We start from the raw sequence: 23,539 nt of genomic DNA, 5'->3' as shown, positions 1-23,539 counted from the left end.
AAGAAAGGACAGATGGGTTAATCCAGACATCTAGTTCTCAGTTTGTCCATAGTGACACATTCATTCCATTTGGGAAATATCAATTAAAGAAGTGTCTCACTTACTTTCCGTGGATGGGGCAGTAGCTTTTGGTGGCACCGATTAATATTCGAGCTGCCTCTACTCCAAGGATACCATCATTACATTGCTTTTCAAAGCTACTCTGAAACAGGTTTTATATTTTAGCATTCTGTATTTATACATGTTGCATATATTTATATATTTATATTTAAATTTAAATAGAAATTACAAAGGATCAAGACAAATGGGCTGGTGGAGAACTGTCTCACACCTGTATTCCCAGCACTTGAGAGGCAGGAGGATTATCATGAGTTTCAGGCCTGCCTGGGTTGCCTCAAAAAGGAAAAACAAAGCATACATATAATTTATGCTTCTCTTTACAATTTTATTTATTTTTACATTTATTTACTGTTTGTGTGAACATAAGGAGGTCAGAGGACAATGTGTGGGAATTGGCTCTCTCCTTCCACTAAGTGGACCAGGGACTAGAACTCAGGTCTCCTGGCTAGGTGAAAAGTGCCTGTACTCACTGAGCAGCTACCTTGCCAGCTTTCATCCTGGCCAAAGCAGTGAGTTCGAGTTCAGTAAGAGACACTATCTCCAAAAATAAGGTTGGAGAACAACTGAGAAAGACACCCATTATCAACTTCCAGCCTTCACACATACACACACTCACATATGCACGCATGCACACACACACATCAAATAAATAAATAAATTCTGTAGCTCAAACACTTAATTGTGTCAATAGACTATAGAAGGAGATGAAAGGATTTTCTAATCACCTCAAAACCATAAAGATTAAAGGCATGTAAGACAAAAAATATATATATAATTAAGATTGAATAATACCAACCATTTGTATTATAGCTACATGCAATCTGGCCTCTTCTATTAAAACTTCATCAGTTGGGGACTCCTCTTTTGGACCAAGGAGAAGTTGGGAAACTTGAATGTGAGCCTGCTTTAAAATCTGAAAGATGAAATAAAAAATAGGTAAAACCGGCAAAGACAAGGCGAACACTGTACTTAACAAAGCTTTCGGTGACGGGCTCAGAACTGCTGCAGTGGTGAGCAATGTGTAGCTTGGGTGATATGCTTCTCTATGAGACTGTTGTTTCCAATATTTCACTTATCCTCCAAGCCCATCTATACTCCAATTCAAGCCACATTATATTATATTACAGGTAGGTTTATTGGGAAGCTGCTGTCAAGGGAGAGTTCACTGGCCCTGAGGATTGATGCCAGGGGAGTCATCATGGGGAGGGGTTAGGGAGAGGAGAAAGAAAAAGGGTGCATGCACAGAGAGAGAGACCAAAATGTCTGGATTATATAGGAAGGTGCATCTGGAGGAAGGGCAGCCCAGCCCCTGGACTGAAAGTTCAAGGTTGGGGGCAGGATATGCCAGGTAGGGACTGAGGGATGCTGGGAGAACCTGGAAGCCAGGTCTGCTTTGGTGTATAAAATATGCACATCAGCCCCTTGTCCTGGTGTCCAAAACCAGTTAGTAGACTCAGGCTTGTGTGTATGTGCATGCACAGAGGCTTAGGTTTGTGCATGTGTGTACATGTGTGCTCATGTGTGTGAAGGCTAGCGGTCAATCTCAGAAGTCCTCCCTCAGAATAGCCATTCACCTTCTTTTAGTTTTTTGCTTGTGTTTTACTTTTCAAGGGGATTTTTTTATTAATTAAATTTGTTCTTTGACAATTATAGACACTCAACTCTTGATACAGAGTCTATCAATGTAAGCAGGAACCACAGACTAGGCTAGGTGGCTGTCCAGTGAACCCCAGAGCACTGGGACCACAGCATGCACCGTCACATCAGGCTTTTCTATGTATGTTCTGAAAATCAAACTCAGGTCCCCATGCTTGTGACAAGCACTCTACCCACCGAGCTATCTCTCCAGTCCCAAAATCACGTTCTTAATATTGAGTCATGACAGACAGAAGACCCAGAGAGGGGACATGAGACTATCAACTCACAAGGTTGTATTCAATCTTTGCTTTTTCTTCTACTACACTCCAGTTAACGTTTGTCAAAATTTTTTCTGTCTTAAATAAAGTTATTGTATTCCGTATAATCTCCTGTATGTGTTCAATGGCGTTTCGAACAGCCATTTGTCTTGGGAGGGAGAGAGCACACAAACCTGTGGTTTAAAAAAAAATAATGAGGAGTATTGGCAGAGTACCCACCTTGGCTTCCATCCCCTCCCCTTGACCCTGTGCTACCAATGAACTTATTCTGGATTTCTCTACCTGACATGTTTGTTTATTATGTCACTGTTCTTATGTATTGTATGATACATAGTTTCAAATCTGTGATTTTATTCTAAGTCTGTATTTTTTTGTGTGCAGATTCAATTCCTTTTGGAGTTAGGCAGCCATACCACAACTTGTGATCTTTCTCCCAATACCATTCTCTCCTTTACTCTTCTGCCGATGGAATCCCGGCCATGGTCAGGCCGGTAAACTAAAATCGTCCAGATTCTGTCACTCGTGTGTCTCATGTAATTAAGCGCTAACTGCTGGCATATTCCTGGGAATGATGGGTGTGTCTTTAAAGAAAAGCTTCATATTCTCCAGTCCCCACATCCTATTAGTCTAGATGCTCTGATAGAAGGAAAAGACCTGGGTTTTTGTTTTGTTTTGTTTTGTTTTGTTTTGTTTTGTTTTGTTTTTTTAAGGCTCTATTTACTTGGTTTCTGCTAAATTATATGAACCAATGCTACGGTTAATGAATGATCTATATACAATCCATTAATGAAAATAACTCATTTCTAAGCCAATTCCTGAGGTCTGTAAGAAAAGTCTACACACACAACCCTCCATTAATACTCTATTTGCATTTTCTTTCCAGTAAACCTCTAAATAATACATATACTTTACCTAATGTGTTGGCTGATCGAAGCATCATGTACGAATTTATTCCTGTTGTCAATAATGATAGCACTTGTATATAGAAAATAAACTAAAAACAAAACATACAGATATTACAGCCAAAATATCAAATACTATTTTCAGGGGAGAACAATGTTCATTTACTCACCTGCAAAATTCTAACTCAATCTGTATTTCTAAATTCTGTTTCTAATAAGCTACAGCAAAGGGTCATTTTGTGGACATGGTTTGGTCACTGTACACTAGGGCAGAAATTAGCTTTCTCTTTGAATGAGGGAAAAAAAGAAAAATGATGTATATTCTAGAATAAGGACACTAGTCAGCAAGGCTGTGGCCACCTACATGGTGGGGGAAAATGCCACAGCAAACAAAAAGACAAACACACCTGTGGGTTTAGCTTTGTCATCTATTAGCCACGAGCCCTGGACCCAGACAACCCCCATGAACGTAACTCAGGACTCTTCACCAGGAAATGAAGTTAATAGTGATAGCTCCTCCAAAACATTTTCCCAAACTAATGAAACCCCTGAGGTACTTGTCAAACACTGACTCCCGGGCCCAGACATCATGACTGTGGCTTAGAGTGCAACCCAGGGAATTCCTAATATCATGCAGACTTAGGAAACACTGTAAAAAATGATACCCAAATGTTAGTTAACAGTTCACTTTGGGCCGATTCATTACACAGAAGAGGATCCAGGAGGAGACGTTCTTGGTTATGATGTCTTTGGGAAACTTGGACTTTCTTCAACACTAAATTAATTCCCAGACCAAGGTCACAGATCAAAGTCCTATAAAAGACCTAGGGAGGAATACAATTCTCCATCTTCTTTACTTTGATTTCACCACATTCAAAATGAAAAGGTTGACAGTTAATCTCAAAAGACAAAAACCAAAAACAAAAGATATGTCTACTCCGTGGGCCTCTGGGGACAGGAACAAAGTTGCAACGAAGAGAAAAATCCCAGGCCAGCAATCAAACATCAGGAACTGTTGGAACACACTTCCAGATCCCCCAGCAAATGAGAAGGCAGCTATCATGGTGGTTTGCTCCCTCCAAGAAAATATTTGAAGTTTATTTCATGGGTAGATTGTGGAAAATTGGTCCTGGGGGATTCTACAAACTTTTCAATCTCATTCCACACTGTCATATATACTGAGGTCCAGAGACTAGGATTCTGGTAATATATTTGCTTGGTATGTGAGAGGCCCTAGGTTTGAGCCCCAACACTGCAGAAGCAAATGAACAAATAACGAAGTGCCCTCAGGCTGCCAGCACGTGTCTAGGGTGTCTGCTACAGCACTATATATCCTAAGACTGTTAGAACCACCAGCTTGTCCAAGATTGGAGGCTTGGGGGGGAAGAAAACCAAGTATTGTTTTTCACTACAGATCACAAAATCTTCAGGCAGACTTCTTGTTTTGTTTTGATTTGATTTTGTTTTGGGACAGTCTCTCTACAAAGTTATGGCAGTCATGGAACTTGCTATGTAAACCAGGCTAGCCCCAAACTCACAGAGATCTGCCTGTCTCTGACTCCCAAGTGCTGGGATCAAAGGTGTGTGTCACTATGTCTGGCTACAGTCAAACATTTTTAAATGAATCAGAAGGCTAAAGGGTATCCTTTATGCAACAATTTATAGACTCTTTCTCTCCTTGGGACACTTAACTAGCATTTCAGCTTTTGTGCTAGCAGCTACACAGAGATTTGAATGTTCTAAACGAGGGCATTTTATTGTCACACTTTCTGATAGCTATTGGGAAAAAAATGACATTTGTGTGCTCAGTAAAACTCACAGGGTATTTATTAGCCATCAGCTGTTTTATGGAGCACCTCAATTAGAAGCTGAGTCTCAGTGAATGGTGGAGTCGGGGTTGAAAATCAAGTCTCCAAGTAACCCTAATAATAACTGCTATGTGAACACTGGCCCCTTGTCACTGTCGGCATAAACATTTTTCTGTCAATATCCTTTCGCAATGAAAAGAATGCATTAAAAAAAATCTAACTCAAAGTTGGTTAACTTATGCTACAAAATAAGTAATAAAGAGTAAATAAAAATAATCATAATGCATGATTATTTTCCCTACCATATGTGGCGCCGGTAATTTAAATTCAGAAAAATTGTAAATATCGGGAGCCAAGAGTAAGCTGAAAACGCCTCTGATCCCAGACCATGCGATGACGACTCCCCAACGCCAGTCATACTCGTAACTCGAATGCATCAAAATAGGGCTCACTAAGATGATAGTGAGCAGCCTGTGGGCAGGAAACAGCACAAACAGACAAACGCGATTCACATGGGAACGTCATCCGAGGTTAAAATCATGTACGCAGCACTAGACGTCACTTAAAAGTCTCCAGGAATGAGAAAACAGCATAGTTACCAATAAGCCACTGGGGCTAACCTCAACTTTGTGAATACAGTAGTATATGTACAGTGGGAGGGAGTCTACACACTGATAAGGGTTTGTCGCTAATATTATGGAGTATAGTTTACAGTTAGGGAGTATGTTCCTGTATGGACATTTCTTCAAAGCGTATCGACAAGTTTATCTATTCTATGCCAAACAATAAAATGACTGAGAAACTGGAGTTGGAAGAGGGGCTGGTCAGACCAGAAAAAAAAAACAAAATTATTATAGACATGTTTATAAACTTAACCAAACAAAACTTTTCTTTAGCTCTTACAAGAATCACACACTAGGTTTGGGGGGATGTTTCAGTGGTGAAATTTCTTGCCAAATAAGTATGAGAACTGGAGTTCAGATCCCCCCAAATCAAATAAATGTCTGGTGTGTGTGGTGGGCCACCAATAATTCCAGCCTCAGGAGACAGAGACAGGAAATTCCCGGGGTAAGCTGTGGGAACAGCTGTATCAGTGAGCCCGGGCCTTCATTCAGAGACTCTACTTCAGTGAGCAAGATGGAGGGATAGTCAGAGATAAGTCTCAAAATCAACCTCAGCCTTCCCACACACACACACACCCCATACCCATACATCCCCACACATATAAAACATACATACATACATTACATACAGAGAGAGAGAGAGAGAGAGAGAGAGAGAGAGAGAGAGAGAGAGAGACCAGAAAAATAATCTATACTTACTTCAATGTGTTTCTGCTTATTTTAAGGTCACTTTTCAACAGGATCTTATGACAAACCTCAGAATCTAACCTTTTCTTTCATTATTTTATTATGTGTATGGATGCTTTGCCTGCATGTATGTCTGTGTGTCACATGCATTACTATTGTCTTCAGAAGCCAGAAGAAGGTGTTAGATACCCCTGGAACTGCAGTTACAGTCTGTTATGAGCTGCCTTATAGGTGCTGGGAAATAAATCCAGGTCCTCTGAAAGGGCAGCCAGCGCTCTGCACCTCCAGGCCGTGTCTCCAGCCCTCAGAATCTCCCTCCAGGAGGTCTTTACCAGCAGAATATGTATATTGTGTTTCAGATGATTCGAGTCAAATGAGTCTTCAGCAAAATAAAATCAATCATGCACAAACACACACACACAGAGTTGGGGGACTGAAAACATACATGCACACATCCACAAAAAATAATCTAAGCCCAGGAAAAGAAACTTTCAAATGTAATCGTTACCTTACAAAATTCACTGTTACAAATAAAGTCACAATGAAAACTAGGGAGTGAAATCTGAAATACTCGATTTCTCCACAGCCAATAACAATGCCGAAGAAAGCGTATATTAAGTGTTCGTAAACAGACGAACACATTATTAAGAACCTAGGAGGGATGAAAAGGAAAAGACATTTTTATCAATGCATGTTTAAGATATATTCTTTGTCACACAAAAGCACCCATTTTATGCCTATCGCTGATATCTCAGTGGAAGCTGTGACCTCCATAATAGTTACAGTCAACACGAAAAGGAATATTGTCAGGCTAAGATACTCAGGTCATTATCTTCATTATACCCAAACCCATGGGATGCTTCTCACAACACAACGGAAGGAGGAAAGCAGAGAAATAAAGCTCTCCCCAAGCTGGTGATGTACCAATTTCTCTGGGATTAGCCAGCAGTTTATCTAGTACTGAAACTGCCACCACAAAGCCCAGAGCAAGGGTGGGTTGCAAAGAGGCACCTGGTACCTTCAGCTGACGGGTGATAAGGACCCAATGCTTCATTGCCACTTCTCCTGCTGGAACTTGCACATGCTCCAGCCCTTACTTTGAAAAGACTCTCATGTCTGCTTTCCAATCTGCTGAATGCCTACAAGTCTTGGAAACCCAGTTCTTTTCCTATGTTCTCCATCTGACGTACTCTGGTTAGACATGACCTCTTCTGTGTCCCTAAAATGCTGCCCCAGCACAGTAAAGCAAGGGAAAGCAATAGATTTTTCTTGGATTGCTCCTGGGAAAATCTATGATTCTCTACAAGCTGGCTTGCATGAGTCAGAGCCGGATCCTTCATCTATAGGCAGATCTCAAGTCCCGCCTCCTCTTGGTTCCCTCTGATAAGACCTCCCCTTTAAGCCAGAGGAGTAAGCTGTTCTGCTCCAAAGCCTGTCTCCTCAGAGATGGCTCTCAAAATCTACACTAGGGAAGAAGCATTACAAAGCCCCGTTTTAGCTGTGAATAAAGCATTATCTGATATAATCAGCACACACACACTCTCCAAGTGATTTATATTTCCGGATTCAAGCCACTCAGAGCTCCTGTGGAGAAAGATAGGAATGGAGGCCCTGAGGTCTCAACTCTTACCTCTCAGCTGTCATAGAATAACTGAGGAGTTAAAGGCTTTTAAAAATATCCCCTTGCAAATAGTAGGATCCAAAAAATACATAAGTTTAGAATGCTTATTGGGTTTTTAATATATATACATATATATTATATATATATATTTGGTTTTAATATATAATATATATTAAATATATTTAATATATATAAATATATATTATATATATTTGGTTTTGCTTTTGTTTTGGAAATGTCTGACTCTCATTGCCACTGATTCTTTCTTTCCTCAGAATGACATATCAGTAATGCTGATCACTGATGGCACATTGAAACTTTAAAGATAGAAATATGTAAATAAATAGAGTTGCATTAGCCTCCTCAAAGACAAGACTGGCCAAGTACTGAAATTCTCTGAAATCTATACTGAAAACGCATCAGAAAACTCACTTAGTAATTATGAACTCCATCCTCGGTTTAAAGCTTAAAGAATCCAAATTCAGGCCTACTGTGACCAAAGCAACAATGCCCGACATTCCGAAATATTCCACTGGGGAGAGAAGAAAGTGCATTAAATTTAAATGTGGTTAAATCTGCACACTGATGTGCTCTGAGGAAAGAGTCAGTAGGAAAGTTGAAGGTAGCGCTTTTTTTTTGTTTGTTTGTTTGTTTGTTTGTTTGTTTTTTTTCCAGACAGGGTTTCTCGGTGTAGTCCTGGCTGTCCTGGACTCACTCTGTAGACCAGGCTGGGCTCGAACTCAGAAATCCACCTGCCTCTGCCTCCCAAGTGCTGGGATTAAAGGCGTGCGCCACCACCGCCCGGGGAAGGTAGCGCTTCTTATTTAGAAAGTTATTTCAAGGGGTTAGCCTGATACTGTAGCTCAGGGACTAGCAATGCTGCTTCTGAAATGGGCAATATGATAAATATCTAGCCTTTGTGGGAACTTTCACAGCGACTCCTCTCAGCTATGATTCTGCAAGATGCCGGAGACAACATGCAAACGAATGGCTAGCCAATAAAATACTATGGACTTTAGATACCATCTTCATCTCCGTGCGATATTATTCTTTTATTCTGCTCTTTTCAAAAAGCTGTTTTTAGCTAAGAGCAGATTTGACCCAGTTTGCCAGTCCTACATCATCACTGAGGCTAGGGCGAGTTGGAAAAGAAATGACATAATCTCTGCTCAGCACCTCGGGGACACTGTGCTTCACGGGCCAGGAGTTGCTGACCATTCGAACTCGCTGCTTCCTGGAGCTTTTGCCCTTCCCTCCCTGACTAAAGTGGCAATTCGCTGGGCTCTAAATGTTGAAACATAGTCTAGGGAGAATGTTCGAACACAAAAATGCTAAAGGTGCCGGGCTGCAGAGTCTCCAAAGAGCTCAGGGTAACGGTAGCAGCAAGGAAGAGAAAGAACACCGCAGCAAGCAGTGGAAGAGCTTTGAAACAGGGCACAGCGAGCTGCTTACGGGATGTGACCTCCCCTTTCTCCATTAATGTTTCTCCATCTGCAAAGCAGGTGTTAAACGAGGTGAATAGCACCTCACACACTTATTGCAAGCATTAAATTAGATGATACATTACTTGGCATATTTGCATGGCAATGAATGGCTACTCCTGTGACTACAGTATGGATTTTAGTCCATTGGTCTACTGCTTAGCAGTCCTTGTTAATATTCAGGAAAGAAGATTTCGTAATTCTTTTTAATTATGTATTCACTTAACTTCACTTTGGACTTTTTTTTTATATCTACTTACCTAACCAATTTAAGTTAAACAACAATCAAGTCGAGTAAAGCTAATAGTTCTGCAGATGCTTTGATAGGGACAACCGTCAAACTCTTAGTTCCAGTTTCTTTTTATAATAAGTACATGCTAGTTATTATTTTTGTCTGATATATATATATATACATATATATATATATCAGACAAAAATATATATATTTATATTTTTATTGTATATATATTTTATTTTTTTATTATATATATTTATATTTTATTATATATTATATATAATAATATATATAATAAAATATATATTTATATATATTTTATTATATATATTTTATATATATTATATATATAATATATATTTTTTTAATATATATATATATTCTTGCTGGGTTTTAAACACATTTTTATCAGATGTTTGTGTTTTAATGACTTGAGCCAAACTGATGGAACATTTTGGTTATACTGATAGATGAAAATAAGGAACTTGTATTGTTAATTATGTGACAACCCCATCCTTGTGTGTCTGGGCTGGGAATCTTCTGATGTGAAAAGAAGGCTAAAACACTCCTGCTACCCGGCCTTGCCTCTCTGCCTTCGGCGCTCATCCATTTAATCTGTCTAAAGGACCACCAAGCATTGCCTGCAAACACCTCCAGTCCTAGAGGAAAGAAGAAATGAACCAGCATTTATGAACCACCCTGTCTTGAACCCAGTCACGGTGAGCTGGCAAAGGCTCAGAAACAAGTGTCTGGTATTGGGGAGGAGGTCTCCATATGTATGGCATAAAGACACGCCCCCTCCAGGAACAACTGTCACTCAGGAGGAGGTGGGAGGAGCTGCTTATGTAAGGAACTCTTGCCAACCCCTAGGGTACCTGCAGCTCACAAGCATAGCAAGCTTCATTAATTCTTACAGTGCCTTACACATATAGTGTATTAGTAGACCATTTGTATTTAACAGACAAGCTTAGAGAGGCTAAGCATTTCCCAAATGTTGCTGATTGATGGAGTCTATCTGGATTCTGCCCACTCAAAAACACTTTGAGAAGGAACGTTGGTTCATTTGATCATCATGTATCTATTTATTGTCAGTCATTTGACCAACTCCAAGCTTGGCTGAAAAGAGGAAAAATTGATCGAGTAAAGAGTTGACTATGAGCGCCACTCTCACTCAAGGGACTCACAGTCTGGTAGGGAAGTGGAAAGGCTGCAGTAAGGCTTTCACAAAGGAGAAAAGAAAGTTTAAGGAAGTGTTTTCTCTATTTTGTCTGGCTCAGGGCAGTAAGCAACCACTAGGTGGCGATGTGTCTATAGGAAAAAAACAGCTTTTCTGGTAACTAGCGGTGTGAGAGAGCTGAGATCTTCATTGGTTGAAGTTGCTCCACTGTATGAGATGGGAGTAAAAACAGTTTGGTCATAGTTAATATGACTCCTGGGAACTGTACCACCCCAAGTCCCAATTTTACAAGACTGAACTAACGGAAGACCCACCGGAGTTGGGTACCGTTACTCCAGCAATTACCAGCCCCCCAAGCTTCTCTTCCAGACACACAAGCACCCTTGATCTCCCCGCTCTCTTATCCCACCTTCTAGATTCAAGAAAAGACTGCTATTTGAAAGGCCTTTTTAGTTTAGTGAGTGAAGCTGACGAGCTTGGAAAGCCCTCGGGAACTTCTCCGCCAATTTTTCCCATTTTTCGGGTGAGCTGCTCAAGAGTCCGAACAGAAACGACTCCATGTTGATTCTAGGGCACTGCCAGAGACTTGCTATTGGGTTAGAGAATAGAGCTCAAAGGAGTAAGCGTACCCAGAGATAGGAGCTCAAAGAAGAGGGACATGGGGTTACAATGAGAGGTCAGGAGAGAACTAGAGATGACAGAAAGGTGATATGACAGAACACGAAGGGAGGCCACAGAGAGGTGGAAGACAGGAAGTATCCGGAGAAAGAAGCAGGGCAAACCAGGGTTCCCAGGTGCTCCTGTAGGATGGTAGTTCTTGCATTTGTTTGCCTTACCAAGGTAAAAAGTCATGTACACCAGTGAAAAACAGAGAACAACGTTCGTCAGTGTGTTGCTAAAGAGGTCCGTCAGTATAACCTGAATGACTCTCGTACACCAGTATCCACATATTGTGCTTCCAAAAATGTCAAAGCTGAGTCCGATGATTACGTGTAACTCTAAACATAAAAGAAAGGAGAGAAAGGGAGAAAGAAAAACTTGAGTTAACCATCTGGGTTTGGTTTTGTTTGCTTTGTTTTGTTTGTTTTTTACTGATTGCACTTTGGCTTGCTCTTGAGGTGTGTAGACAGGGAGCCTGTTCTTTGGCAGGCAGAGTGCCTGGTGAAAGTCTGAAAAAGAAATCTATTTAATATAGATTTCTCCGGGGATGTAAACAAACTCCCGCTCACACTCTGGTAAACAATCCCAATGAAACTCCATAGGTCTCACACACACACACACACACACACACACACACACACACACACACACACACACACACACGGCATTAAATAGAAGGGGCTAGCTGAAAAGGGGATTAATGAGCCTGGGGAAAGGAGACAGGAGAGAGTAACAGGAGTGGACACAATTGAAATACATCATGAAAGCATAATGAAGCCCGTTACATAACGAGTGTGTGCTAATAACCCAGTTTTTAAAAACTATCTACCCAATTTCCACCACTGCTTTTAGTCCTCTCCACCCCGTTGCAGCTACCACAAATGTGTACCAGGAGCTCACGTCTCCCCTTCCTGCTATGCTCTGATTTCCCCCTTTCTTATCTAGCTATTAATGAAACATCTAGAAACCTGTCAGGTGAACATATTCCACACCCCAGGGACCATTGGCCACACAAATCTGGCTGTTGTAAAAGTCTTAGGATTGTTTTACCAATACTGCATTAACTGCCTGCTTTCACTCTCAAATCTAAGACCAAGACAACTCTTAGCATCCACCACCTGAGAAACGTGTTGACCCCAGCTGGAGGGGTAACCTGAGCCGGCTGATGCAATTGTGTATGTGTGCATGTGTGCTGAGGGACAGGAGCTGGGTCTTTTTAATTATTTCTTTTTTTTTTTTTGAGATTGTAAAATTATAGAATTTCCTCCTTCCCTTTCCTCTTCCCAGCCTTCCCATCTACCCTGGCTTGCCTATTACAGATCAACCCAACACACACTTTGTATTTTAGTGATCAATAAGATGCAAATATGGCAATTATACTTTCTTGGTACCTCACTTCTCATTTTAATTGGTCCAAGAGCAATGTGGAGACAAAAACACTTTCGTTTCAGTAATGATCTTAGGAAGTATTCAGACAGAACACAATGATCTTACCCCTGAACATGGAAAAGTTAGTTGTGTGGCCTCGAAAAATTCCAAAGAAAATGCATGTGAAACTACAGATGATCAGCGACTCTCCTCTTATAATATCCGTGTACATTTTAGAAATGCCTGGGAAAGGAAACACGGGGTGTAATTTAGTGTAGTGCATGGAAATGATGTTTTTGCATAGAAAGCACAGAAGAGATAGAGCGTGATAGGGGGAAAAAAGAGAAGGAAGACCATTGTAACTGGCATGGGTCTGAGACAATCCCAGCTAACACCTTTTAAGTTTCCTACTCTGCCCTCTGACTTTTCAGTGAGAAAGGATGTAGCAGGAGCTCCCTGGTACTGCCCTGACCTGGTTTCATTTCTGCTGCTATGATTAAAAAAAAAAAAAAAAAAAAAAAAAAAAAAAAAAAAAAACTTATATGATAAAAGCAACTTATAGGACAAAGGGTTTTCTTTAGTTCACAGTTCCATCCTAGCAGGGATGTCAAGATACCAGGGATTTAGAACAACTAGTCACTTCACATACATCGCCAAAGGCAGAGAGAAATCCACACATTCAGACTTACTTGTACTCAGCCCTCTCTCTACACTTACACAGTCCAAGATTTCCTGCCAAGGGAATAGTGCCACCCATGGTGGCACTATTATAGTGGGTCAGCACCGTATATAGCTGGGTTTTGCTATATCAATTAATTCGTACTTTATGGAGGCAATCATTGAGACTCTCTTCTCAGGTGATTGTAGGTTGTGACAAGTTGGCAATTAAAGCCAACCTTCTGATGCCCACTGCCTCAAATGTTCGTTCCTTCCCTTTTACCTTATGTTTGTGTATACATGTGTCTGGCTGCCTGTATGTATTCACACATGTGAGGCCTGAGGTTGACATTAACTACCTTCCTCAATCGCTCTCCCCACCATTTATTAAGGCAAGGTCTCCCCAAAGCTTCTCTGTTTGGGCTAGTCTGGCTTGTCAGCTTGCTCCAGGGAGTCTTTGTCTCTGCTTTACCCCACACTAGGATTATAGTAACCCACCACATCTACCTGGATTGGAAGTGGGTGATGGAGAATCAGAACTACAATCCTTATGCAAATGCTTTACCTGCTGAGTCATCTATCCACCCAGCCATAAACATTTTAAAGCTTCTGAATGAGACAAATCTTAAGACACCGAATTTAGCTTGAATAAACATCAGAGTCCAGAAGAAGCTCATTTTAGAAAAGTGCAAAATAGCCAGACACTGGGCTGCATACCTTTAATCCCAGAACTGGGAAGCAGAAGCAGGAGGATCTCTGTGAGTTTGAGTCCAGTCTGGTCTACATAGCGAGTTTCAGAATAGTCAGGACTACATAAAGAAACCCTAGAGAGAGAGAGAGAGAGAGAGAGAGAGAGAGAGAGAGAGAGAGAGAGAGAGAGAGAGAGGTAAACTATAATCCAGTAAGTACATGTACATGGATGTTTGTACATGAATGTTCAGAGTTATTCACACATCAATGCTTTTCAGCTAATGAGTACATGAATGTAGGGGGCTACTCCACTCTAGCAGGACACTATCCCCCCTCAGAAAGGAACTAAATGCTGGTCCAGTTTACAGCACAATGAACCTTGAGAACCTTATAAATGGAAGATGCCAGACACAAAAGCCATGCATACTGTCCTGTGGTATCTATGACCCCACTCTATCAGTTTAGTCCTCTGAGGCCAACTGGGGTCCCAGTGTAGAGAATAAAAAAACTGCAGAAGTAAACAACTCATAGGATTTAAGTAACTAATTATAACATGCTGCTATATTCCTCTTGTTCATCATTAGATACTGTTGTTGTCTTCTTAATGAGGCTAAGTTACAAATTAAGTTTTATCATAGATGTGGACATACGAGACAAAACAGTGTATCTAGGACTCCATATTATGTGTAATTTCAGACAAGTGCTGAGAGTCTTGGATCCAACTATGGAGAAAGAATTACTACCACATTGTATAGCTTCACTTAGGTAATGTCCAGAGCAGACAAACCCGCAGACAAAGACATCAAAAAGAGATTAGTGGTTGCCAGGGGCTATGGTGTATCAAATTCCACATCCAAACTTTAATCTGATAAAACTCTCTTTCTGCCTGGAGGCTCCTTTTAATGTCGGCAAATGAAAAATCCATTCAGTTTCCAAGTATCTGAGAAAGCCTGTATTTCATCTTCACTTCAAGACACTCTGAGTGTACAAGTCTAACCTAACAGGTTTGGGTTTTTTGTTGTTTTTATTTCTAATGATCTAAAAAATATTGCTGTACTGCCTTCTGGGTTGCACCTTTATGTTTCTAAAGAGTTTTCTCTAATCACTATAATCACATTATACAGTAAATATCTGTACCATTTCCTCTGGATGCTATTGAGGTTTGTTTGTTTGTTTGTTTGTTTGTTTGTTTGTTTTTACTGGGTAGTTTATTTTGAAGGATTCTATTTTGTTTTGCTGTGGTATAGTTTTGTTTTTCTTGGGCTTGGGAATTTTTTGAGATAGTTGAACCTTTGGGTTTTTACAAAATTTAGAATTTTATATCCATTCAAATGTATATCCCCCTTCGCTCTGTCTGCTACGTTTAGGGACTCACGAATTGGGTCCCCTGTGTTTGTCCCACAGCTTATTAAAGCTTGGTTTTTCCAAGTCTCTTTCTCTCATTACTTTTGAATAGTTTCCACTGTTGTGTCTTCAAGTGCTTTGGCCTTTCTTTGCACAGTAATCTTTTCTCCACTAACCCTGTGGTTTGGATCTCTCGAAGTTTGAGTTGAGCCCCTTGTATCCCCCATGTCTAGTGCTAGACTGATATGCCAGCTCGGCTCTCCAAAATGAAAAAAGATCTCATCTGGGCTGAGGATGTAGCTAAGCAATAGAGCTCTTGTCTGGCATATGTTAGGGCTAGGTTTCTAGATCCTCTTTAAAAAGAAAAAAAAAAACAGAGAGAGAAAAAGAAAAAGTCTAATTTGCAAGGTTTGCCATGTGTAAACATGCTGATTTAAAGCTACTGTCCAGGTCTGATTTCTATTGCTGTCACAAGCAATTTGGGGAGAAGAGGGTTCCTCTGGCTTACATTTCAGTATTGTGACAATCCATCATGGAGGGAAGTCAGGTCAGGAACTCAAGCAGGACCTGAGGCACAGGCCGTGGAGGCAGGCTCTTACAGCCTGAGCCCCTGGCTTGCTCAACTCTCCTTGTCCTTTCAGTTTGTTTATATGTTGGATTACATTGACAGATTCTCATATATTGAACCACCCTATATCCCTGGGATGAAGCCTACTTGATCATGGTGGATGATGTCTTTGATGGGTTCTTGGTTTCGGTTTGTGAGTGTTTTATTATTTTTGCATCAATGTCCATAAGGAAAACTGGTCTGAAATTCTCTCTCTCTGTTGAGTTTTTGTGTGGTTTAGATATCAGGGTGACTATGGCCTCAGAGGATGAATTTGCCAATGTTCCTTCTGTTTTTATTTTGTGGAAAAGTTTGTGGAGTATTGTGTTAACTCTTCTTTGAAAGTCTGGTAGAATTCTGTGCTAAAACCATCTGGCCCTGAGCTTTTGGGAAGAGACTTTTAATTAGTTTCTATTTTCTTAGAGTTTCTATTTTCTTAGATACTTTATCTTACCTTAATTTAACTTTTGTAAGTGATATCTGTCTAGAAAAATCATCTATTTCATTTAGATTTTCCAATTTTGTGGAGTGCAGGTTTTTGAAATAAGATATAATGATTCTTTGAATTTCCACAGTGTCTGTTGTTGTATCCCTTTTTTCATTTCTGATTTTGTTCATTTGGATACTGTCTGTGTGAGTTTTAGTTAATTTGGCTAAGAGTGTGTCTATCTTGTTGATTATCTTGTTAATTATAGTTGTTAATTAATCAGAAAGCCAACTCTCATTTTCGTTAATTTTTGAATTGTTCTCTTTGTTTCTAAGTGATTGATTCCAGCTCTGAGTTTGGTTATTTTCTGCCATCTACTCCTCTTGGGTGTGTTTCCTTCTTTTTGTTCCAGAGCTTTTAGGTGTGCTGTTAAGTTGCTAGTATGAGATTTCTCTAGTTGCTGTCTCAGTGACTTGTCATTTGATGAGAGTAAGGTGTTGAACTCTCCCACTATTGATGTCTGATTTAAGCTTTAGTAATGTTTCTTTTATAAATGTGAGTGCCCTTGCATTCAGGGCATAGATGCTCATCTTGGTGGATTTTTCCTTTGATGAGTATGAAATGTCCTTCTGAATCTCTTTTGATTAATTTTAGCTGAAAGTCTATTTCATTAGATATTAGAATGGCTACTCCAGCTTCCTTCTTGGATCCAATTGCTTGGAAAACCTTTTTCCAGCCCCTAACTCTGAGGAAATGTCTAGCTTTGTTGTTGAGGTGTGTTTCTGGTACGCTGCAGAATGGTGGATCCTGCTTATGCATCCACTCTGTTAGCCTGTGTCTTTTTATTGGGGGACTGAGTCCATTGATGTTGAGAGATATTCATGACCAATGGTTGTTAGTTCCTGTTATTCTTATGTTGGTGGTAGTTCTCTCTCTCTCTCTCTCTCTCTCTCTCTCTCTCTCTCTCTCTGTGTGTGTGTGTGTGTGTGTGTGTGTGTGTGTGTGTGTGTGTGTGTGTGCTTCTCTTAGTTTTGCTGGTGTGGACTTAATCTATTTCTTGTGTTTTCTTGGGTGTGGTTACCCTCCTTTCATTGGCGTTTTCCTTCTAGTATCCTCTGTAGAACTGGACTAGTGGAAAGATATTGTTTAAATTTAGTTTTGTCATTGGATAACTTATTTTTTCTGTCTATGGTGATTGAAAGTTTTGCTGGGTATACTAGTGTGTGGTGGCATCTGTGGTCTCTTAAGAGACTGCAAGACATCTGCTTAGGCCCTTCTGGCTTTTAGAGTCTCTACTGGGGAGTCAGGTGCAATTCTAATAGTTCTGCCTTTATATGTTGTTTGGCCTTTCCCGCTTGCATCTTTTAACATTCTTTCTTTGTTCTGTACATTTAGTGTTTTGATTATTATGTGGCTAGAGGATTTTCTTTTCTGGTCCAATCTATTTGGTGTTCTGTAAGTTTCTTTTATGTTTATATGTATCTCTTTCTTAAAGTTAGGGAAATTTTTCCTATGTTTTTGTTAAAGGTATTTTCTAAGCTTTTGAGCTGGGAATTTTCTCCTTGCCTGTTTCTATTATTCTTAGGTATGGCCTTTTCATAGTGTTCCAATTTTCCTGGATGTTTTGTGCCATGAAGTTTTTTATATTTTTTATTTTCTTTGACCAATGTATCAATTTTTCCTATGGTATCTTCTATACCTAAGATTCTCTCTTCCATCTCCCATATTCTGTTGGTGATGTTTGCATCTGTAGTTCCTGCTCTTTTTCCTAGGTTGTTCATGTCCAGAATTGCCTCAATTTGTGTTTTCTTTATTGTCTCTATTTCCATTTTCAGTTCTTGGACAATTTTATTCATTTTCTTCACCTGTTTGATTGTATTTTCTTGTATTTTTTTTAAGGAATGTATTAATTAAAGGCCTTTATCATCTTTATAAGATTGGATTTAAAGTCATCTTCTTGTGCTTTGGCTGTGTTAATATACCCAGGGCTTGCTGTAGCAGGATGGCTGGGCTTCTGATGGTGCCATATTGCCCTGGCTCTTGTGAATTGTGTTCTTATACTGTTCTGTAGCCATCTTGGTGTTGGCTGGATGATCCTGGTGCCATCAGGACTCCTCGGGAAGGCATGGTCCAGACGATAGAGGTGAGAAGGTAGCACTCAGTTCACCTCTCTGGCTGTGCCCCAGGTAGGCCCGACTGGCGAGGGATTGGTGGGGGTGGGTTCCAAATTGTTTTTTTTTTTTCTGTTGCCCCCTAAAGGCCTTCTCAGGAAAGCAGGCCACTCTTGGGGTTCCATAAGGCTCCTTGGGATGGCAGGGTAAGCCCAGAGCCATACAATGGAACACTTTTAATTAATTTAAATAGTTACTTTTTTCATTGTTTTTAGAAAATACCTTACAAGAAACAACTTAAGGGGGCTGGAGAGATGGCTCAGCATTTAAGAGCATTGACTGTTCATCCAGAGGACCCAGGTTCAAAATGTACCCACATGGCAGCTCACAGGTGTCTGTAACTCTCTGGATGTGCTTCCCAGCACCCAAATTGGATAGCTCACAACTACGCATAGCTGAAGTTTCAGGGTTTCTGAAGCCTTCTCTTAGCCTCCTAGGGCACTTGCACACATTTGCAGCATATACACATCCTCACACGCTCCAACACACATATTGAAAAAAGAAAAGAAAGAAAAGAATCAAGGAAAGAAAGGTTAATGTGGCTCACAGTTTGAGAATAGTGTCCATCACAATGAGGAATTCATAGCAGGGCTATATGGGGCTTCTTGTTCTGAGTCAAGAAGAAGAAAAAAATAAATGCTAACATTCAACCGGCCTTCTCCTTTCCCCCTTTCTAGTCAGTCTGTATCTTGGTTACTGTTCTACTGCTGTGATAAGACAACATGACCAAGGCAATTTATAAAAGAAAGAGTTTATCTTGGGTTTACAGTTTCAGAGAGTTAGAGTCCATGACCATCATGGTAGGGACCATGGCAGCAGGCAGGCAGGTATGGGGCTGGAGCAGTAACTGGGAGCTTACACCTGACCCTCAAATACAAGGCAGAGAGATAATTGGAAAAGACAAAGGCTTTTGAAATCTCAAAGCCCTCCCCTCAGTGACACACCTTTTGCAATAAGGCCACACTGCAAATCCTTCCCAAATTGGCCAACCAACTGGGGACCAAGTATTCAGATAAATGAGCCTAAGGGGGCATTTCTTATTCAAACCACCACATTCCACTCCCTAGCCCCCTTATACTATGGCCATCTCAAAATAAAAAATGCTTTCAGTCCAACTTCAAAAATCCACACAGTCTTTTGCAGTCTCAACACAGTTTAAAATCCAACATCCAAGGTCTCTGCTGAGATGCAAGGCAATCTCTTAATTGTAACCCCCTGTAAGATAAAAACACAAATTATGTACTTCCAACACACAGTGACACAGACTATATACTACCATTTCAAAGGGGAAGAATAGAGGCATAGTGTAGAAATACTGGACCAAATTGAGACCAAACCTTGGAAGGGCAAACTCCAAAACCTGTAGCTCCACAGTTGATGTCAAAGGGCTTAGATGTCTCCACCATTGCTGACTGCAACACACTGGCTCTCTAGGGCTGGCTCCACTCCCTGTATTCAGCTCTCCTTGGCAAGCATCCCACAGCTCTGGCACCTCTAACATTTTGGGAACTACAACAACCCAGGTCTCTCAGGGCCTCCAAGCAGGGAATCCCTTGCCACATGCCTGTCCTCTGTGGCTTTCCTTAACCTTGGAGGAAGGTTCCAGAATCCATTTATTCATGTATCCTACATGGCCAACACTGCCAAGTTCAGCAGCCTGCTTAGAATAGATCCTGGCTTCCTCCTTGAATTACATCTGCATAAGCTTTGATTCCTCACTGTTTTCTTAGGACCAGAAAACCCCTCTGACTTTTTATTTTCACAAACTGCAGGATTAGCTGAGTGGGGATCTCACCCTGAGGTCTCCACTCCCTTTTCTCATCAGGCCTCTCCTTCAGCACAAGCCTGGGCTCCAAGATTACTTTTCTTAATGCTTCTTGCCCCCCTCCCCCCATACTGTACATTTTTGTATTTCTTTTTACTCTGCTTGTTCTCTTTCATTTAGGCCCTCAGAAGAGTGATTATTAGTGACCATGTGACAGAGCCAATATTAGACTGTCTGGAAGTCTCTTCCCCCAGCCCTCAGTCCTGAATGGAATATCTCCATCAAACCCTCCAGATTCAGGGAACTTTGTGGAACAAGAAGAAGAAAGAGTGTAAGAGTCAGTGGGGGAGAAAGACACCAAGGAAACAAGGTCTTCTAAGCACAAGACTGGCGTGCCTATGACTCCCAGAGACTGTGGCAACATTCACAGGACCCCCACAGGTCTAAGCAAAAGGAGCCCCAGCACTGAGAGGGGAAGTAGACACAACCCTCACTCCAAACCTTTCCTTTGAAAACTATCTCCAACTATGTTCAAAGAAAAATTTTGTTTTCTCCAGAAGAGTCTCACTGGGTATACAAACCCTACTTAAGGACAGACCCCATACCCAGCAGTAGATGACTAACACAAAAGGAACCCAATGGTATTTTCAGAGGGTTTTTTTTCCATACAGGTCTTTTGATCATATAGTATGGTTTCTGGTTTTACATTTTTATGAAATTTCTGTGTGAATGCATGTGTGTGTTTTCTCTCTTTGGCTCTGCTTTTGTTTTGTCCTGAGGGGTTTTGTTTCGTTTTCCTGTTTGTTTCCCAATGCAAGAGACAAAAAAAAAAAAAAAGGATAGACAGGAAGGTAGAGAGAATCTAGGAGGTTTTGGGGGAGGAGGAAACATGAACAGAGTATCAGAATATATTGTTTGTAAAAAAAATATTTTCAATTAATGAACAGACAGATAGACAGAGAGAGACAAAGAAAAGAAGGCAGACAGGTGAGGAGCGGGGGGGGGGGGGGGGGGCATGGTGGTGCACACCTTTAGTCCCAGCACTTGGAAGGTAGAGGCAGGAAGATCTCTGAATTGAGGGCCAGCCTGGTCTACAGAGCAAGTTCCAGGGCAGCCAGAGCTTCACAGAGAAACCCTGTCTCAAAAGAGAAAGAAAGAGAGAGGTGGAGGGAGAGGAAGAAGAAAGAAAAGAAAAAAATAAAGAAAAAGTTCAGTCTAACTTCATAAAGTCAAGGACAAGGACATAAGGCGGCCACATTCTTTGCCCAAACATCACAAGAATAGTCCATAACTTAATTAAATTCCTTGAAGCTAGGATCTCACTACAGGACCCTGGCTGCTCAGGAACTTATATGTAAATGAGCTAGCTTTGAAATCACAGAGATCCATCTGCCTCCTCCCTCCTTAGTGCTGGGATTAAAAGTGTACATCAACACACTCAGCTTGTGAGTCTTGCCTTAAGCTTCACTGTGTAATACCAGAACAGCCTTTTATCTAACTAAGGCTGAGTCTGTGGTGTAGCAAGTGGACAAAGCCCTGGGTGATTAAAGTCCTGAGTGAGTGGGTGGGTGCTGTCATGTGGGCTCAGTCACGTCAAGGACATTGGCAAAGCTTACCCACAGAGCCCAGGTTCAAGAGACACCACAAAGCTTTCGTCAGGAGTCAGAGACTAAGTGTTTATGAATGAATGATCAGTTTGTGCAGAGACTAGCAACTGTAGCTACCTACCAAAGGCCACCTACCAAGATGAGTTAACCCCTCCCCCTGTGCTGAGAAAACACTCACCTGATCCTGGTTTATTATATATGTATACACGGGTATGTGCATGTGAGTGTGTGTGTCTGTCCTATCGTCATTCCCTGGCCTCCCCGTCAGGGTTTCAGGAGGACCTGGCTGCTTGGCCCACAGCACTGCAGCCTACTGAGGCAATAATATTCTGAGCGTTCTAGCTGATGTACCGTGAACTATGAGGTTGTTTTCCACAAAGAATGTAGGGAATCTGAAGGAAATTGGTTCTTCTACTCTTTTACGTATTTTCCTTTTCCAGCCTTGGCCACTGCACACGCTTTAATGGATTTCTATCCAAACACAGACCTTCGCCCTGCTTCCTGCGAGCAGCTTTCATCTCTGCAGCAACTTTTCTGTGAACTCTAGCTACCTGAGCCCTCTGAGATGTCCAGCCCTGAAGCTGCTCAACTCTAAGGAAACCTCCAGGCTCCACCTTAAGTTTTCCCTCTCCATCCCAGAACTGAAAGGCTCTCCAGATGGGAAGATAAAGCAAGAGCTATGCTGTCTGTCTGTCTGTCTGTCTGTCTGTCTGTCTGTCTGTCTGTCTGTCTCTGTTTCTCTCTGTCTGTCTGACTGACTTTTTTCTCTCTCTCTCTCTCTCTCTCTCTCTCTCTCTATATCTCTATCTGTGTGTGTGTGTGTGTGTGTGTCTTCCTCTCTCCCCCTCTTTCTTTCTCTCCTCCCTCTCCCCATCTCTCAAGACCCAATGACCTACACTGTCTGATGTCCATTGTTGGATAGCTCTATTTTTTCTTGTATTTTGTTTCTCTGTCCAGTTTTGTTTTTTACTTATTTCAGAAGGTAACTTCAGCTCCTGTTACTCTAGAGAGTGAGCCTTGATGAGTTTGTGGTGTCCCTACCACATCTAGTCTTCTTCCACCTAGACACATGAACCCCAGACTTAAGAAGCTATGACGTCTGGTAGTATACTGTGCAACCTAATGCAAACACAAATTGACAGGATTACATAACCCTGTATTTTAAAAGCAACTGTTAGGCCACATTCAGAAGGCAAAAGCAGACAGATCTCTGAGTTCAAGGCTAGCCTGGTCTATGTAGTGAGCTTCGGGTAAGCCAAAACTATATAGGGAAACCCTGTCTCAAGAATAAAATAAGTGTGACTGTTTAATATAAATCATTAGAAAAAAAAAAAACAAACTGATCATATTAAAGTGACATCATCATCATCAAAAAACTGGATCTGGCTAATCTTTTTTTCACCTTGGGGTCTTGAAACAATAATAACTGAAAATATACAGTTGAGATATTATCACCATCACTGTTACTGTTATTGTTATTCTTAAAGTAGTACTTTATAGTTTTTGTTTTAAGGGAACTTTTTTTTTCAGTTTTTAATCTGGATGTAAAGTATTAGTATGCCTCCCTGTGACCACTGAGTGATAGGGTTCAATACCAGGTTACCCAGAATCTGATTGTCCTTGGGAAAATAAAGCACTACACCCTACTCTGCTGAATCTACAAACCATGCAAG

General features: G+C 40.9%; 1 protein-coding gene across 5 annotated transcripts in view; it reads right to left on the bottom strand.

Moving 5' to 3' along the window:
* Slc9c2 (solute carrier family 9 member C2 (putative)) overlaps window positions 1–23,539 on the bottom strand; it is a 60,877-nt gene that overhangs the window by 29,774 nt on the left and 7,564 nt on the right. For all 5 annotated transcript variants that reach the window (XM_076941469.1, XM_076941471.1, XM_076941468.1 and 2 more), the window contains 9 exons: window positions 12,725–12,841; window positions 11,407–11,568; window positions 8,110–8,209; window positions 6,565–6,708; window positions 5,049–5,217; window positions 2,949–3,030; window positions 2,046–2,209; window positions 917–1,033; window positions 105–202 (listed from right to left, as the gene is read on the bottom strand). In XM_076941469.1, the coding sequence (XP_076797584.1) occupies window positions 105–202; window positions 917–1,033; window positions 2,046–2,209; window positions 2,949–3,030; window positions 5,049–5,217; window positions 6,565–6,708; window positions 8,110–8,209; window positions 11,407–11,568; window positions 12,725–12,841 (1,153 nt within the window). The remainder of the gene's footprint in view (window positions 1–104; window positions 203–916; window positions 1,034–2,045; window positions 2,210–2,948; window positions 3,031–5,048; window positions 5,218–6,564; window positions 6,709–8,109; window positions 8,210–11,406; window positions 11,569–12,724; window positions 12,842–23,539) is intronic.

Source organism: Arvicanthis niloticus, chromosome 10, assembly GCF_011762505.2.
Source record: "Arvicanthis niloticus isolate mArvNil1 chromosome 10, mArvNil1.pat.X, whole genome shotgun sequence".
NCBI lineage: Eukaryota > Metazoa > Chordata > Mammalia > Rodentia > Muridae > Arvicanthis > Arvicanthis niloticus.
The sequence above is the reverse complement of the archived record's forward strand: the minus strand, read 5'-3'. Positions and strand labels throughout refer to the sequence as shown.